The 19,563-nt window shown below is 41.4% G+C and overlaps 1 protein-coding gene across 1 annotated transcript in view; it reads right to left on the reverse strand.

Moving 5' to 3' along the window:
* Positions 1 to 19,563, reverse strand: part of SAXO1 (stabilizer of axonemal microtubules 1) — a 97,247-nt gene that overhangs the window by 21,388 nt on the left and 56,296 nt on the right. Inside the window, exon 2 of the mRNA XM_006939172.5 lies at positions 2,482 to 2,661. Coding sequence (XP_006939234.2) covers positions 2,482 to 2,661 — 180 coding nt within the window. The remainder of the gene's footprint in view (positions 1 to 2,481; positions 2,662 to 19,563) is intronic.

Consider the following 19,563-nt stretch of genomic DNA (forward strand, 5'->3'; position numbering starts at 1 on the left):
TTGCTGTAGCAAAGCACCGTCAGGGAGAAGGAAGGCATGTGGGTTCCATCTGGGGACCTCACTGCTAGGTGATGGGGCAGGACTCCTGCTCCAGAATAAGGATTTGTCCTCATCCTCCTAAGCTTGTGGGCAGCCAATAAAGAGCAACCTTCAACATCCAACCTTCAAAGCATCCTTTTCTGTATTTCCGGGACAGAAAATATATCTCTAACATAACAACATCTGAAGCTGTCCTGTACTTTCCATTTTCCATTTCACACATTGCTCTTGATTTCCTGCAAACTGGGTATGAAGAGAGGAGACCAGCATCTAGAAGCTCAATGTGATATTTGCAAGCCATTCCTCAAGGCTACCTTCATCTTTTCCTACCCATTACAGGTCTCTTATACATATGCCTAGGACTTCTCATCAGCAATGACCATGATTTCTCAAAAGGAAAAGCAGTGCTTGGGAATGGTCCACATCTCTTGGTGTGGTCTTCAGACTCTTAGAATTCTAAGACTGCTATTTTCTTGGTAAAATGAATCCCAAACTCATATTGTCTTAGAAGCCATAGGTTGGAAAAACAGGTTGCATAGAATATAATATTTTTAGTACTCAGAAACATTGTACTTAAACAAAATCATATTAAGATATCTGTCTAGCATAAAAGTGATCTGATTCAAGTCATACATCAGATGAGGCCCTCAGCTCCCTCCCACCTCAGGTTGCCTCTCTCCGCTGCTTCCCACCATACTCAGGAATCTTTTGGCTTCATTTCTCTCTTTATGGGTCTTTCTGCCCTATAACCCACACATGGACCTCCTTTGGATCTAGAACATAGCACTTTTTTGTAGGAATATTTCATGCCTCTACGCCACAATCTCAAAAGAGGATGTTTCCAGGCCTAGTGTGGGGAAAACCTGGAGGCAGAATGAATTAGAGCTGTTCTGCTTCACCTGGGTCATCTGGGACCTTTACTAGGAAAGCACAAAATTATGAGCAACAGGGGAGCAATAGGAAGAAAATTTACCAGGCCTTGCGTCCTGTAATGTGCAGGCGCTGTGCTGGAATAATTTACATACTCTATGATCTGTACCTCCCAGCAACCCTGCCCTGTAGGGAAGAGGAATGCAGGGGCAGAGAAGGCATCCCTCTGTCAGGTCTCATCTGGGGACCAACTATATATCTGGGACCCTGCCCAACTGCACTCAGAGGTGTTTCTACTCCACTGGGTCACCAATCACAGGTCACCACCCAGGGGCCATTAACCAAGTTGTCAATGGCAGATTCTGCTAGTCTTACAACATGTAGAACAGACCTGAAATTGATCAGTTTCCCCACCCTCTCAATACAGATACTTCTGCAATCCTAATACACTGTGAGCCAGGTGGTTCAGTCTCTAAACTGGATTCTCTAAAGAATCCAAGTTTGGAAGTCAAGAGCAATTTAAAAGGAAATACCACTCACCTTTGAACAATGAGGAGGTAAGGGATGCTGACCTCCTATGCAGTCACATATAACTTTTCATTCCCCCAAACTGTTCATAGCCTACTGTTGACCAGAAGCCTTACCAATAAAAGTCAATTAATCTATTTGATGTGTGATATGTCTTATATACTATATTCTTACGATACGATAAGCTAGAGGGGCACCTGGGTGGCACAGTCAGTTAAGCATCTGACTTTGACTCAGGTCGTGATCTCACAGTCCGTGGGTTCAAGCCCCACATTGGGCTCTATGCTGACAGCTCAGAGCCCAGAACCTGCTTCATATTCTATGTCTCCCTCTCTCTCTGCCCCTCCCCCTCCCCCACTCACACTCTGTCGCTCTCAAAAATAAACATTAAAAAAAATTTAATAAGTAAAATAAGCTAGAGAAAACAAAATGTTATGAAGAAAATCATAAGAGAAAATACACCCACAGTACAGTACTGTATTTATTGGGAAAAAATCTACATGTAAATGGACGCGTGCAGTTCAAATCTAAGTTCTTTAAGGGTCAACCATAGTCTTTGTTCATTCTTGAAGAACATTCACGGGGACCTCAATTCAAAGTCTACAGCATAATTTCCAAAGAGCTCCCTCTGTATCACCAAGTTTCCTTTCACTACTACCACTATCACTACACCACCCAACCTGACCTGGAGCTTTGGCACCCAAAGCCAAAACTCTCTTTTCAGAAGCAGACCCCCCACCATTTCATGCCTTTATACTTTACTTAACCTCCAATCCTTTGCTAGGTAGATCATTTTAGCCTTCCTCACCTCTACACCAGCAAGTAACAATTCTTTCCCTGTAAGAAGAAGTGGAAAAAAACTGAGCTGGCTAATAAATGTAGAATTTCATTTCTGAGATACAACATATTAACATTAAAGGCCTTGATAGCATCTATTACACTGCATATTGATGCACTAATACTGCACATTATATTAATATTGTGCATCAGCACTGACATTACTCCATTAGTGTGCATTCGTATATTTATTCTTCTTGCACTCACCTTGACGTGGTCAAACCTTCCATGGGCACAGATCCTTTCTGGTACTCCAGCTTGGGCTTGAAGGATTCTCTGGGCAGGTAAGAGTGATAGAGAGGGTAGTTCTCGGTGTATTCGGAGAGAAGACATGGTTTCTCTATTTTATCATAAATCTTGGTAGGGAGATGTGGACAGTGATGCCGCCTATAAAAAAGGCATAAAGTTAGGTCTGTTCCCTTCTTGGAAAAGATATGTACAGTTTAACAACATTACCTTCTCAAAATGGGATCCCAGCCTTTAAAATCAAAACCGCCAGCACTGAAAACAGGAACTCAACCTTTCCTTTTCTCTACTAAACTATCAAGTGGCCAAAAGAAATTTTAATGATGTATAACTGCAATTGGTTAATCATCAAAATCCCTTAAAATCATAAAATTATACACAAGCATGACTGACGTTCAGCCACTATAGATACCATACTGCCTGTTTAAATTTGAAATATTTCCAGGGCACCTGGGTGGCTCAGTCAGTTAAGGGTCTGACTCTTGATTTCAGCTCAGATCATGATCTCATGGTTCATGAGTTCGAGCCCTACGTTGGGCTCTGCACTGACAGCATGGAGTCTGCTTGGGATTCTCAGTCTCCTGTCTCCTTCTCTCACTCTGCCTCTCCCCTGCTCATGCTCACTCATGCGTGCTCTCTCAAATAAATACACTTAAAAAATAAAATAAATAAAATAAAAATGAAATACTTCCACACCATGGTAGGTAAATCATCATGGCCCGGAGCCTTTTGAGTGCTCCTCCCAACTGGCCTCCCCTGAGACCTCCCTGGGCCTCCCAATCCCACAGCAGTTGGGGCTCACCTCCTGACCGGACAGGGTGCTCCAGGGCTGTGCACTAACCCTTTCCAAATTGGCTGCTTCCTGGATCAATTCAGAATATCACCTTTCCATACAAGTGGCCTCACGAAGAACAAAACTACCTCAGTTCCAAGCACACTATACACCACTGACTACGTGAACCTGTTTCACATTGAAAGTCTGGCTCATTTCTCCTTTTAGGTCTCACCTCAACTCTTGCTTCCATAGAAAGACTTCCACTGGTTATCTTCTATTTTCCATACGCCCATACCCCTGGCACAAGGTTCTCTCTCTCATCCTGGTGTATGCCTTTCCCATCACGAATTGCTATCTGTCATCAGCAGGTTTGTTGGTGAGTTTGTTCATTATCTGTCTCATCTACCAAGCTCAGTACCTTTTCTATCTTGTTCACTGCTACAGCCCCTTAGCCTGCCTGGTACACAGCAGACTGTCAATAAACAGTTACTGAACAAATGATTAAACACATAAATAAATGATTCAATAAATGTTATGCCTCATTACACAAATAGATGAGTTAAGATGGCAGAGAAGTAGGGAGACCCTAGGATTACACAAATAGATAGAAAATAATTTGAAGTTATAATTTATGGTGAGTTTTCCCATCTTACATGCATGGCAATAAATGAACCCTATTATTCTACTTACTGCTAGACAAAGGGCAGCTCTTTGAGCTTTCAAAACCTAAGTAGTATATCAACTATTCATATGTCCACATACGATTCTTACAAACCAGTTGGGACACCTCTCATCTTCAGGCACCAGCACATCACCAAAATTGTGTGTGAGTGATTTCCAACTTTGTTATATCAAGGAATAGCTGATTTTTGAACTTTTTTACACTGGTTTTAATTAGAGAAACTAAAATACACAGACTTCTGAGGCGGCACATAAGGGAAGAGCAGGGGAAGAGAGAAACGGACTTACAGAGAACTCATCACTCTTCTAATTAAAGTTATTTTCCAGGCAACAATTTGCATGCTATTCCTGTTGTTTGTAAGTTCAACCCTTTATACAAATGTGGCTGCCACCACTGTTGTTACTACATACTTCTCTTCAACCTCCCAAGCTCTAGAGAAAATGATCAATACCTGTACGGTTCAGATGGCTAGCACTGCATATTAACAAGTACCTTTAAAGAGATCCCTGTTTGCTTTCTTCACATTTGTAGGTTTGCATATCAGAAAAGCCTTAAGATGGCATAAACTTGCCACATTTATTTTTAAGTTTTTAAAGTAGTCTCTACACTCAGTGTGAGGCTCAAACTCACAACCCCAAGATCAAGAGTCGCAGCCTCCACTGACTGAGCCATCCAGCCACCCTAGTTTTCATTTCTGTTATTACAGAAGTACTACTGGGTTTGTGGTAAATATTTTAGATTCTCTTAATTATTCATAAGGAAATATTCCATAAATATGTCATCCTTATAGTACGAATATCTGAATTGCAGTGTTAAATATGTGCAATAAAAGTTTAGTTTTCCTTTTTCAAAATGCACAGTGTTGGCATTTTGTGTTCAAAGGTGATTATGCATCTAACATTTTATATATTTAATAAAATATGCCCTAATATAGGTACATAAGTTGATGAGTGCTTTAATCTTCCATCCACTCGAGATAATTGTTGTGTTTGCATAGTAAAAAAAAAAAACCATACTCCATGATATGTAAACATTAGATATTATTACTGTTTGTGTGTTCACAGTCTGTCCAATTATCTGAGCTTTCAATCTGAGCCCAATTAGAACCCTATCATTCTAGGATTCCTACAAACCTCAAATCAAAAGCCAAGAATTGCTGGCTACCAAAAATGCCTTTGCAGATATATTTTATTCACCCACACTCTTTGAGAGAAAAGTCAAAGTTTTATTAAGAATAACTTAGATTCAGGCACTTGCAATAAAATCGACTCTACAAGCATAGCAATATTTTCCCTCTCCAGTGCCCTTGTTTTTTAAACCAGCAAAACTTTCTTTTTATATAGCCCCCCCTGTCTATAATGTTACTTTTTTACTTTGAAAAAGAGTGGAAAGACTTATTCCTAAAGAAAATAAATGTAATGGCAAAATACTACATTGTGACGGTATCATGAGAGGGAATTTCAATACAGCAACAAGCTTCTACCCAGACTCTAAAGTTCCTTTAAGTGGAATTGTATCTATCTATGGGGAGGGGGTCATGTTTTATTTGAATTGCTGCTAGTTAACTAAAATCTGTCTCTCTTTGAAGTATTAAGAAACTCTTAATTAAGAAACATCTTATTAAATGTTCCTAGGTGCCTGGGTGACTCAGTTGGTTAAGCAAATGACTCTTGATTTCAGCTCAGGTCAAGATCTCACGGTCATGAGATTCAGCCCCACAGCAGGCTTGTGCTGAGCATGGAGCCTGCTTGGGATTCTCTCTATCCCTCTGCCCCTCCCCTGCTTATGTGCACATGTACCCTCAATCTCAAAAAAAATAAAATAAATGTTTCATTGCCTGAGTCTGCTTATAGGGCCACCTCCTTTCCTTACCTGTAACCCAAAACCCTGAGCATCCCTCTCAAGTCGCCAAGCACCATATCTCCTCATTGGTCTGCCCATCCCTTTCCTAAAAGGGAAAACACTTCAATCCTTAATTTTTAGTGGACCTAGTCAGTGATTAATGAAAGTGTATGCAATCACCATGGTTGGGGTATTTTCAGGTAGGCCTGACAGTCATGAACCAAAGAAATGAGACCTCTTCAAACTGTCTGATACTTGTATGGTTTTAGAAGCTGCATTGGCTTGTTCAGGAACACATATTCTCATGAGCCTAGATGGGGCCACTAGGCAGAGAGGGCAAAGGGGAGGGAGAAGGTTTCTTTATCAGAACTCTCTAAAGTCTTTCCACTCCAGAATTTACTGAAGGACCACAGGAAAAAGGAAATAATGCTGACTTTTTCTGTTATTTGGTAAAGGTAGTAGTAGAACTACTCAACAGACCACAGAAAATGTTAATAATAGTTAACTCTGAACACTGACTCCAAGCTAGAATCATGGAATTTTAAAAATTAAATTAAGGGCTCCTGGGTGGCTCAGTCGGTTAAGCATCTGATTCTTATTTTCGGCTCAGGTCATGATCTCAAGATTCGAGAGTTTGAGCCCCATGTTGGGCTCTGTGCTGACAGTGTGGAGCCACTTGGGATCCTGTCTCTCCGTCTCTCTGCCCCTCTCCCCTACTCGTTCTCTCTCTCAAAATAAACTCTTTAAAAAGTTATAAAAAATTAAAAAACTACTTAAATATTTTAAAGGACCATGGGGAATACCTGAGCCAATGTCCTCACAATGCTAATGAAAAAATCAGAAGCTCAGAGAACGATGTGCAGGATCTAGCCATGGACAAAACCTAATTCTCCTTCGCATCTGAATGACCAGGTTCATTTCCTGACATCTAGGTCTCAAGGAACCCTAGAATGGATGAAAGAACTTTAAAGATATGACAAGTGCCTCCAGCATAGCGCCATCTGACAGAGATAGAATGCAAGATGCGCATGAGAGCCGCATACATCATTTTAAATTTCTAGTGACCACATTAAAATGGCAAAAAAGAGGGGTGCCTGGGTGGCTCAGTTGGCTACACGTCTGACTCTCGGTTTCAGCTCAGGTCATGATCTCACAATTTTGTGAGTTCGAGCCCCACATCGGGCTCTGTGCTGACAGTGCAGAGCCTGCTTGCGATTCTCTCTCTCACCCTCTCTCTCTGCTCTTCCCCTGCTCACACTGTCTCTGTCTCAAAATAAATAAACTTGAAAAAAAAAACTTAAAAAAAAATAAAATGTTAAAAGAGGTAAAGTTAATCTTAAATACTTAAATCCAATGTATTCAATATAATTTCAACATACAATCAGTATAAAAAATTAAGATATTTTATTTTCATACTACATCTTTAAAATGCAATATGGGTTTTATATTCACAGCACATCTCCATAAGGAATACCACATTTCAAGGGCTCAGTAGCCACGTGCAGTGATAGCTTCCCTATCTGGAAAACACAATCTAGAATTGGAAGGAACGGACAAAAGAATTGCCAGCCCTTCGATGCTGGTTTTCAAGTGGAAGAAAGACAAAGATGCCTAGAAATATTTTCTTTGACTAATATCCTGTTTGTCTCCTCCTTGGATTCTCTGACCTACCTTTGTGTGACATGAACAGGGATGTTAAAAGACATGAAAAATTGAGTTTTCCCTAATTCTTCCCACTCCATTGGGCCAAGCTTCAGTTCCATGCACCTGTGATGCCCTCTGGAGCTGCTCTCTTTCCTACCACTTCCACTTTTCCAGAATGCTTCTCTTTCTTCAAAGCCCATCTCGACAACCATTCCTGTCACCACCACCACTCCAGGAAGCTACTGAAAATGCTACCACACTGTCACTGGCTACGACTCACACTCTCTTCTCTAAGTGTACATGGCTTTGTGTCCCTACCTCTTTTAGGACACTTCTGTACTTCCTGGCACAGTCATCTCCTTATAAACTTTCAGGTTAAGAATTCTTGGGGTGACTGGGTGGCTCAGTCAGTTAAGCATCCGACTTTGGCTCAGGTCATGGTCTCAGGGTTCATGAGTTTGAGCCCCACATCGGGCTCTGTGCTGACACCTCAGAGCCTGGAGCCTGCTTTGGATTCTGTCTTCCTCTCTCCCTCTCCACTTGTGCGCTCATGCTCACTCGCTCTCTGTCTCCCTCCCTGTGTCTCTGTCTCTGGCTGCAAGCACAGATGTTCATCATGGCAAAAAGCTTTCAATGTGATATTCATCATGATGAAAAGTATGGCAATTTTTTCTGCCACCATCAAGCTGCATGATTAATAGCTAGTTAATATGACTTCGGACTTCTCAAACAAATAAACCTCTAACAGTCTTTTAGATCATAACCTGTTTGTAAAAAGAGTAGCAACTATGGATAGCAGTGACTTCCCTTGCCTCTACCACGGTTTTCCAGACTCCCCTGAGCCAAGTCTGGCACAGGCAATGAAAAAGGCTCTCCTTCACTCCTCTCCTTTGCTTCAGGAGGCAGCACACATGGCAGAAAAGGACTTTGGAGGCAGGAAGATCTGGTTTCCAATTCTAGCTCTGTCACGGACTGCATGTGTAAAGTTAAGGAAATCAGTTACTTTACTCTTCTGAACTTCAATTACTTCCAAATATGTAGAAAACTTCCACTTAGTGGGATTTTATGGATTAAATCAAATACTGGAGGTAAAAGGCCTAACCCAGTCTAAGGCAAGCAATCTGAAATTAATAGGCTGTTTATTGAGCAATTACTATCCACCCCATGGGCTAAGAGATTTATATATTATCCCACCTAATACTCGCAGCAATGCTATGAGCAAGACACTGTTATCTCCATTTTACAAACATCAAACTGAGACGGTAGGAGGTGTTATTTCACTCAAGGCCATACAACCAGACTGTAATTAAATCAGGACTAAAACCCCAGATATTCTGCCTGATTCCAAAGTCTGTGCCCCTAATCATGGGCATACATTGTGTGCCTTCAGGGGATGCCAGCCTGTACTAAACACCTCTGTTTCCTGGCTGCCCTGGTAAATGTGAGGGCAGTCAATTCATAGGCAGTTCTCAGACCTGCCCTTTCTCCTTCACTAGACTCAGAATCTTCCAAGGCAAGATACACTCCTCATTCTCAAGGACCCCAAAACTACTCTAATACAAACCAATAAATACATACAATTCCAAATGCTCTTTAAAACTCTGACCTTTCCACGGAATCTCTTACATTGTCTAAAAAAGAGCAGATCATTAAATAACACTAACAGCCAGGAAAACAAAGAATATGGAACACTGGATCCAAAAGGACCCATGAGATCAGCCAGGCCTGCAGCTTCATCACACAGATGTGGACACTGAGAGCAAGAGACACGGAGCCACTGCCTAAGGTCACACAGCTGGTCAGCAGCAGCGTTCACCTCGGGTCCCATATCACCACCCACGTAATTGACTTCCAGTTACAATCCAATTTAAAACTCAAAGTTCACACTCTTAAAGGATTTGCAGCCCATTTTTCCTTTTTCCCAGTAGTTGGGAGCCTGTGACCTGTCACAGCTGCTGTGTGAGGGAGGAAAACAGAGCAGAAAATGCATTCTTGGTCTAGGAGGTGGGAAGCTGCCAAGGATCACCAAACCTCCAGTCATAAAAGTCATCTTTTCAGTCTGATAGTTAAGAAAGAATCCGAGTGTTTAGGATAACAAAAACTTTAAGTTCCTAGAGGTGGAGTCTTCTCAGAGGAGAACCCATGTCTCTAGAATGGTCTTCTGCCTGAACATGAGAAGCTCACAAAGCCAACCCAAGTGGCCTCTGGGGATGAGTAAAGCCAGTGCTTTTTCCTGATGTGTGCATCACCTGCAGTGGTTTATAAACTTTCAAAATGTTCACTAAAATTTCTTCTCTCATGTGCATAAATATGCCCAGAGAGGCAAAGGGACAAGTGAGAAACCTTTTATAACTGCTAAATAAGACCATTTTTGAACATAGATATATATTTCAGGCCAGTCTTGAGACAAAGGGACTCATACTACCTACTAGATCTTCAAAGAATCAGAACAGTGGGAGAAATCTGAGTAACTCCAGCTTTTATCCAGCCCACAGTACTAGGGATTGGAGCAGGGATTATCAACTAGAATTCTTTGGTGGCAACTCATCCCTCAGGGGATCAGATTCTGAGTGACAGAAAGCAGGGCCAAAACTTTAAATATGTGAGGGCGAACAAGCAACCTGAAGACCGTTTGGTAGAAATATGACAGATGCAAATGATGAACCAACAACTAGCAGTGCCTGATGTTAAGGGAGGTGGGGGTACAGTGAAGAGATTCTGAGTCACAAGTTTAGGGAGAAAGATCATCTTGATTGATCAGCCATGTCTGTCAAGGAGGCCAGGCTAGGGAAGTGGAGACGGGTGAGGAATGAATCAATCAACCAATCAACAAAAGGGAAGGAAAAGAAGAAGGAATTCGGCTGAAAATGGTGTCTTGTAGGAATGATACATTTGGAAAACATCTGGAATGACAACGAAGTCATAAAAGTGCAAATCAAGTCCTTGAGAAGATCAAATAATTAAAAATGAGGACGAAATCTTGAAGAACACTAGGATTTAGGAAGCAGGACAATGAAGTTTCAAGGTAGGGGGGAAAAGTGACAAAAAAGAAAATTCAGTGACACAAGAGTCAAATAAGAAAAGATTTAAGTGTTCAACAGTTAAATTGCTACAGAAAAATCCAAAGGTCTGGGGGCAGAGAAGAAGACATCTCCTCTGTTGACCAGAAAGCAACCTTAGTAGAGTGGCTGGGCTGGAAACCATAGAATCAATGATGCTAAAGAAGTGGAGGTAGAGAGACCACCATGCTGAAGAATCTGGTAGCAAAAGTGGCAAGAAAACTTGAACCAGAGCTCAAGACATTACCCAGAAAGTACACAAGAATTCTTAACCATGTGATCATTATCAGGAAGCAGTGGATAGAAGTCCAATTGTCTTTGTAGGTAGGAGAACAGATTAGCAGATAGGGATTCTCTGATGAGCAAAAATAACTGATGTAGCCACAGACTGAGAAGAGAAGGTGGATGAGGTTCAAGAGACAAGATGAGAGAAGGGAGTCGGCAACACCAATCTGATGGCCTCCACCCAGAGCACAAGGGCACCAAGAGAGGGAAAGCAGATAAGGTGGGATGGCAGCTGGAAGAGAGGTTCAAAGTGTGCATAGGGCACTCTGGGGAATGCACTTAAGAGGCAACTAGAGAATAATGAAGACTTGCTTCCGGGAGTAGTGGGACTGAGGAGAGGGCCGACTAGGCCTGGCTGGCCCTTATCAGTGTTGGAACTCTCCGGAGCAGTGCTCAGCAGCTCTAGGGAGAGCTCTGGCTCAGCAGACAAGAAGCTGAGGGACTGTGGGACAGCAGGCGCTGAGGAGAGGAGCCCTGGGGAGTCGTGCTCAGGCTCAATGGACAGAAGGGAAGGCAGCAAGAGCCAGTGCTCCTTGGAAAAACTGAGGCCTGGCAAGAGCAACACAGAATAGGTCTAGGGCTACATGTGCCTCATGGGCTCTCTCAGGCCCTTTCCCTTGGCAGTCAAAAGGAAGAGGAGTTTTTCCTGTGAAAAACGTATTTAGGTTAATTAGAGAAACCTCTGCAAGAAAGTACAATTGGTCAAGGCTCCCCCAGGAGATACAGGGCAGGGATTTTGGCAATGGCCCCACTGAGCCTTGGAGAGAAACACATGGAAGAGGAGAAACATGCCAGTAACCAAGGCTCTTTCTCTTTCTAACTCTTAAACAGCTCTTAGAGAACCTTCTGTGTTCTGGAGGAGGCAGGCACTGCCCTGGGCTATAGTCTCCTTTTTCCCTCTGAGGTCCTGGCAATACTCCACCCAGAACTCTATTCTACCCATTGTGCTTCATTCCCTTCAGGTTTTAGCTCAAAATCCCTCCTTCCAGAAGGACTTCCCAAACCTCCAGAACATGTTAGTCACACACACGTTTGTATTCTCCTGCTCAAGTTTGACTTCCTGGCAGGTGGATCTTGAATACCGTTACCTTGGTGCATGGTTCATGATGGGCACTCAATATACGACTGCTGAAAGCATGTAAGAACAGGGGAAAATATCATATTTGTTTGCCCTTGTTGTGTGGTGCTTCCCATGTAAACAAAGCCTAGAAATTGGTTTTATAAAAACAAATCTTTGAACCCTGTCTCAAAACACACACACACACACACACACACACACACACACACACACAGTTTGAGCTGAATAACACATTCAGATGTGAAATCTAGAATTATAAAGCTTTCAGAGGAACACATAGGAAAATATCTTTGTCGCTTAAGGAAAGGCAAAGATTTCCTAGAGAGGTCAAGTAAGTAATAATTATAAAGAAGGAATTGGTTAGACATCATCAAGTCAAAACCTGCTCAAAGATACCATTAAGAAAATAAATAAGCAAGCCACACACTTGGAAACAATATTTGCAAGACAGATATCCAGCAGAAGACGGAGATCCAGGATATAGAAATATTATCTATAACTCAATAATAAAGACAAAAAATAACAAGCAAAGATGTGAGCAGACCCATCATAAGATATGCAAATGGACAATAAACTATACAAAAGTGCTTAACATCATGCACCATTAGGGAAGCTCAAGTTTAAACCACAATAAAACACCACCACATACACACCAGAATTGTCAAAATTACAAAGATTGACAAAACCTATTGCTGGCTAAGTGGAACAACTGGAATTGTTGTAGCATTCAATTCATGTTGAATGAATTGTAATCCATTGTTGGTAGGAACGCAAAATGGTCCAAGCCCATTTGACAAAATCTATGGCCATTTCTACATGCTGGACTACCTCCTGGTCCAACAATTCCATCCTAGGAATTTATCCACAAGAACTAAAAACCTTTTATTCACAAAAAAAGGAGTTGGTCAAGAATGTTCATAGACACTTTCCTCATTTAACCAAAACTAGAAACAGGCCAGGCATCCATCAATGAGAGACCAGGTAAACTGCGGTATCATCATTCAATGGAATAGTACTCAGCAATAAAAAGGAAGAAGCTACTTGGGCAGTCACACAATAGCAGGGATGAATCTTAAGAACATTTTGAGTGAAAGAAGAACCAATCAAAAGAATACATACTTTACAATTCCATTTATATGAAATTTTAAAACAGGAAGAACTAATCTTTAGTAGGGAAAAGATTGGTGGTTACCACTGGGAGCGAGAGAAGGGACTGGTTAAGAAGGGAAATGCAGGCTGGGGCGCCTGGGTGGTGCAGTCGGTTAAGCGTCCGACTTCAGCCAGTTCACGATCTCGCGGTCTGGGAGTTCGAGCCCCGCGTCAGGCTCTGGGCTGATGGCTCAGAGCCTGGAGCCTGTTTCCGATTCTGTGTCTCCCTCTCTCTCTGCCCCTCCCCCATTCATGCTCTGTCTCTCTCTGTCCCAAAAATAAATAAAAAACGTTGAAAAAAAAATTTTTTAAAAAAGAAGGGAAATGCAGGAACTTTCTGAGGTGCTGGTAATGTTCCAGATAGGATACAGATTTGGGTTACACAGGCACTTGAATTTATCGGCAAACACCAACTCAAGATTTGTGAATTTCACTGAAATTTACCTCAAAAGAAGAAAAAGGACAAAAATATTAAGCTGCTGTTAATGATATGAATGCTGAACTATTTAGGGGAGAAGTTACTGATTTCTGTGATTTACTTTGAAAATCATAAAAAAAGATGGGTTGATGGATGGATGGATGGATAATAGGATGAATAGATGGAAAGATATGTCAATGTTAATGATAGAATCCAGGAAGTGGATATACAGCCATTCACTCTAAAATCTTTTTAACTTTGTTGGATGCTTGAAATTTTTTATAATAAAATGTTAGGGAAGAAAAACAACAAGTTTCTAAAATTCCCTAATTTTTAGATGTGATCATGACATTGTGGTTATATAAGAAAATGTCCACACTTTTAGAGATGTATAATGAAGTATATAGGGGCGAAATAACAAGACATCTGTAACTGGATGAACCAAATGTGACAAAATCTTGATAATTATTGATGCTGGGAGATATATACATGGAATTTGGCTCACTACTCTATTTTCTTTTCTTTTTTTTTTTTTTTGCAGATTTAAATGTTTTTTAATTAAAGAAATATTAAAACAAATCCCTAAGAAGTAGGGCCTACATGAAACAAGTGTGTATCTGCTTAAGCAAGAGTTCCCTTGAGGCTAATAGGGCATTGGTCCAACCACCTGGGACAAAACAGGATTTTGATTTAAGCTGATGATAAGTGCAGAGCCAACAACCGAAGGAAGTTTCCCTTCTCACACTCTGAAGTTTGTGTCAGCTGCACTGGGCTTGTTCCCACATGGCCTTTCAGTGTCCTCCAGCCAAAAAGCAGCAAGCTCACATACTTAACTGTAGTTTCACTGTCTTCTCAAGAAATCTATTAAGTACCCTGTGAATTTTGGATGAAACCCGACAGCTGTGCTAAACAAATCTTCCCAAGGCTCTCTTTCAGGCATTGCAAAAACAACCCAAGCCTCTTTAATCTCTATCTTAGAACACTAACTATACTTGACCCACCACCACCTCACTCCTACCCAAGATTCCTTTACCTGCATAGCACTCTTGTGGTCACTCTCATCACAGCATTTGTCCCACATTTAAAAAAAAAAAAAAAAAAAAAAAAAAAAGCTTGCTTATTTGCTGCCCAGACTAGGTTTCCTTTTTTTTTTTTTTTTTTTTTTTTTGGCGGGGGTGGGGGTGGGGGGAGTAAGCGAGGGCTGGTGAGAGGGGTATCTTGTTCACTATTCTATAACCAGCTAAGCACAAGGCCTGGAACACCTACATGCTTAGGAAAATGTTTCTGGAATGCTAGATGACCAACGTGTAAAACACATAGAGTTTACAGAACTTCTCCACATGGTCTCTTTCTGCAACCCTACAAGCTAAGCAGGACAAAAATTACTAACCCAATATCCCCCATGAGGAAGCGAGGCCAGGGAGCTCAAGACTTGGTCAAGCTCACTGAATAATTGATGGTAAAACAAGGTCGAGGGCCAGTTTTGCTGACTCCTCAAAAGATGCTCATTGCATCACATCCAGTTCCTCTCTAAGGAAAATTCAGGTTAAGCGCTCAGAATCCGAGACCGTTTTCTTCCCACAGTCACAGAGCTCAGAGCTAGGGGTTGGGTGGCCTCTGACTTACAACATTTAAGAGTAAATGGTACCCAATGAGCATGGCTCTTACTTGGAAAGCAGGGAGAGTCAAAAGTTGGATAAATGCCACCACTCATAAAACCCCAGATGTTTGGCTTGATGTTCAACATGTTAAATGTCTCCTATAATTAATTAAGGGAGAAAGACAACAGTTACACTCTATACACCATGTCACTTTCCACCAGCCAGTGGACATCAACCACTGCACACGTATTAATTTGTTTCATACTCTCTCCCTCCGCACATGCCCTTTTTCTCATTTTGCATAAATAGCAATGAAGGACTGTGTTTTCATAGCTCCTTTCTCAGAGATGATCAGGGACTGGCTAGGATTAACCTGAGCTGTCATCTTTGAGGTTAGATTACCCGAAACTATAGTAGTTCATAAAAGACTCCTCCTTCTCTCTCAGCTTCAAGATTGGGGAAAGAACTGGAAGTTCTACATGAGTCTACAAATAGAACACCAGCCATCAGCTGAAGTGTACTGCGACCACTCCTAAACCTATGTACCTGGGCATCCACCACAGCCCTCGATTTCAGCTTTGACTTTCAGCAGGTGAAATGGCAACAGCTTGAGTGGGGCTCAAGGTCCACAGAGCAGGACTCCAGGCATAGCTGCCTTCCATCTTCAGAACAGCATCCCAACATCCCATCTCCAGGATACAACCATGTTTCTATGTCCTATACGAAGTTACTGAAAGGCCTGGGAGCTGCCAAGTGCCCTATGAATTACTGTGAATTTACTAGTACTTCTCAGTGTTTATAGCTGTCCCACAGCCTTGAGCCCCAAAACTAGGAGCTGAGGTACTTTAAGCCTCCATGTCAGATTTTCAATGCTTAGGTCTCACTCTGTCAAAGTCTCGGGGGTAGGGGGTGGCTTTCTTTCTGTAAACACGGACCTGTCTCATGCTGCAGATAATGAAGAGATGGCTTCCATCAATTTTCTCCTGCCCCAGACTTCCCACCCAATACTGTTTCCCACCTGAGTAGCCACAGAAAGAAACACTTTTGTCCTTCCAAGTAGCAAGTGGCAGAGAAAGATAGACATACAGACAAATCTGAATCTAGTAGTCAATGCCTCATTCCTGCAGTAACGATTTTCTCCACCACTTGCTCATTAGCCACCGACCTGATGATCATTAACTCAACATTCCCCATGCCCCGCTGCTGTCTGCTCGAATTCTGGAAACCTTTGGAATGTCAACTGATACCAAAATTTCAACAGCTGTTATATCCTTCATCAAAAAAGATTTACTATTGTTAATCTACATTTTTTTCTCTCTGCCTCTAAGGACCTTTTTGAAATTTGAGCCAAACGTCCTATAATGTCATTAAAGAGAAAGAAAAGTAATTTAAACAATGAGTGGAATGATTGTAGAAAAATAGCCTTATTGCACTAAATTTACTCCTCCGTGCACCATAAATATTTTTAAACAAGCATTTGATGCTTAGAGACTGAAGTCACTGTTGGAGACACCCCCTTCCCCCCCGCCCCAGCCAAAAAAAAAAGCAGGATGCTAAATTTGAGTTTAATTATTACCACAGCTGAGCAGCTGTAACAAAATTATTTCACTGTTCTGGGTGTTCATAATTCAATATGGTGAAGTAGACTCTGATCTCATCAATAATTTTTCTCTATTTCTCAGATATTTAGCTTAAAGGGAAAATTTTTATATGCCCTCTTTCCAACTGTATTCTTTCAATATATTCTTCTCTCCATCATTTAAAGTTTACTTCTAGGAACTTTATATGGATTGTGTGAAACCCACTCATTCAATGAAATGTGATGTTATCAGATGTGTTAACAGCAACCCACTTGCTTATCTCTGAAGAAATATCCTGCTTTACACTGATTGCCCAATAAGCAAAAACAGAAAATTCAGGTTATGCTTTGTTATTTGACAAACAGGCAAATATTTCTGGCATAAAGAACCAAGTTACATAAATTGTCCTCTTTTTTTTTGGTTTATATGTTTTAGCTAAAATCAGAACTTGTTAAACCCCTTGGGCTTCTGGAAGAATGCTGAGGATTTAAAGAGCATTTCTTACTGGACCTCCCAGATGCTGGCAAAGTTCTAGGGAATGAGGAGGTGTTAGGAGAGAACAGGCAGATATACACACACCAAGGGTGTTAAGTCCGTTCTTGATTTCTGGTAGAAGATAGCCCTTCTTTCAAAAAAAAAAAAACAAAACAAAAAAGGTGTTGTTTTTTTTTTCTTCACAAAAATAAAATTCTTGGCTCTCTATAATCTTTTTTCATCTCCCATCACGGAAGAAAACAAACACCATACAGTTCTATCAGACCAGCTGACAGAGTTCTCCACAGGACTTTGCCTTTTGTTCCTAAAGATATAAAATGTGTACAAGATTTGTACACTTTCAGAGATAGCAAGATGAATAGTTAACATTTACAAATCACTATCATTTATTAAGCACTATGTGCCAGGCACAGATCTTAACTCTTTATGTGTATTATCTCCCTTAACCTTCACAATGACCAAAAGGCATAGAAAACACTTCAAGCCTGAGGTTGAGACACGCTGCTCTAAGACCCCAGAAGCTACAAAGACCACCCACAAGAGCCACACAAGGGAATTCACAAGGAGTGGACCTGGGTCTCCTTCTCTGAACCTCTAAGTAGTGTAAGGAGCCAAGGCTAAGCCTCCCCCAGCTTCTCCCAAATTCCATCTGTCCTTACATTCCCCAGCTTTTGCTCTTCCCCTCTTTTTCTCCTCTTTGTATTCACACTACATTAAGCCTCAAGTCCTTCAGGATCTAAGGTGGAGACTTTTTTTTTTTTTTTTTAGGTGGAGACTGTTTCCAACACAGAGGACATTCTATGAGACCAAGTTCACTGAGAGAACACACTATCAGCAGCTCCAGCTCCGGATACTGGCAATTTCATCCTCTGCAACTAAAGAAAAGAGAAAACTACTGCCCATAAGCCTTCTCATGACTGGAACAAGATCATAAAGCCACCCCCCAACTGCAAGAGGAGTTTCTAAGTCAAGGTCTGGCTTCTTGGTCACCAGAATGGACACCAGGCATGAGAGATGGGGTCTGGAGAGTAATGTGAGTGGCCACCCAACAGAATCTGTTCTCAAAATGATTCTAACAAAATAAGTTATATTTATGTGTTGTCCCCATAGTATAGGTGGTTACCATGTTAGGGATTAGTAAAAACTCTAATGGGGGGATAACAGGTTTTAAGTATCCACCAAACTAAAATCATGTTTATTTACACTATTAAAGAGAAATCACTGATTCTAAAGTGCTGGCACCTTTAGACTAGCAATCAACATAGATGCCATGATGTTGCACATTCCAATAGAGTTGGATGAGGATGTCATGGAAAACCACAAGCCAAATGGAATTTCAGAAAACAAGGAAGGGCATGGGAACTAATTAGACTGCAGTACTGCATTGTATTAATTAGCTCTAATACACATCTCACACACACACACACACACACACACACACACACACACACACACACACACCTCAAATAAAATGAAGCCAATGAAGCTCAGACCTTGCCTTGCACTTGTTCTCATCATTTCACCTGCTGATTGAGGGTCCTCACCTGCCCGGTGCACTGGATGCAGACAAGCCTCATCCTGTCAACTGACTCCAAACTAGCATTTATTCAATTCCTCTGACTGCTTGGGCAGATTCCCAAATCTGGTCCCTTTGCTCCACAGCCTTCCAAAGCTGCTTTCAGGGGTGACAAGACACAGAAATCTTCTTAGATAGAGTAGATCATCTGGCCTTACATATCCTATCCTCATGCTCTAAAAACTCCAACACAGCATTCACAAATTAAACAATGCACAGGAGTACATTTGTTTACTCATTCATTTGTTCATTTGCCTATTTATTGATTCATTCATACAGCATTCTCAAAGCTCATATTCCATGCCATGTGCTGTGTTAGGTGTTGAGGTTAGCAAAGAAAAAGTACCCATTCCCTGATAAAAGCACACATATATTACTTCCTGTCTCTACTTGTTGACATCGGTGCTCAGGAAAAGGGGGCCCTCATCCCTCATGAAGACATGGGTGGCACAGTGCGCCCACAGGGAAGAAAGCAGATAGTAAGGGATTGGAGGTATGGAGGTGGCAGACAGAAGAGGGAGCCGGAACAGTTAGCAGGGTTCGTCATATTGAACCAATAAGTAAATATGTGAGAATAAAAGGAGCCAGTTTTCTCACTCTGAGTAGGGATTTGTAAAAATATAAAGGAGGCCATCAGAACGTCTGAAGTGTTGGATTAGAATTGACAGTATTGGCATGAACTGATGGGTTTTCTATATATACAGAAATACTTATTTGTTTCTGTGTACATGTATAATCTACATATATTTAGAGGTATGCACGTGTGTGCATTCAGAAGTGATGAGTACAGTCAGCAATCAGATCTTGGTTTTTTGGCATCATCTTCCACTAAAAGGTATCAGAGCTGTCAGAAAAAAAG

This window comes from Felis catus, chromosome D4, assembly GCF_018350175.1.
Source record: "Felis catus isolate Fca126 chromosome D4, F.catus_Fca126_mat1.0, whole genome shotgun sequence".
In the NCBI taxonomy this organism is placed as follows: Eukaryota; Metazoa; Chordata; class Mammalia; order Carnivora; family Felidae; genus Felis; species Felis catus.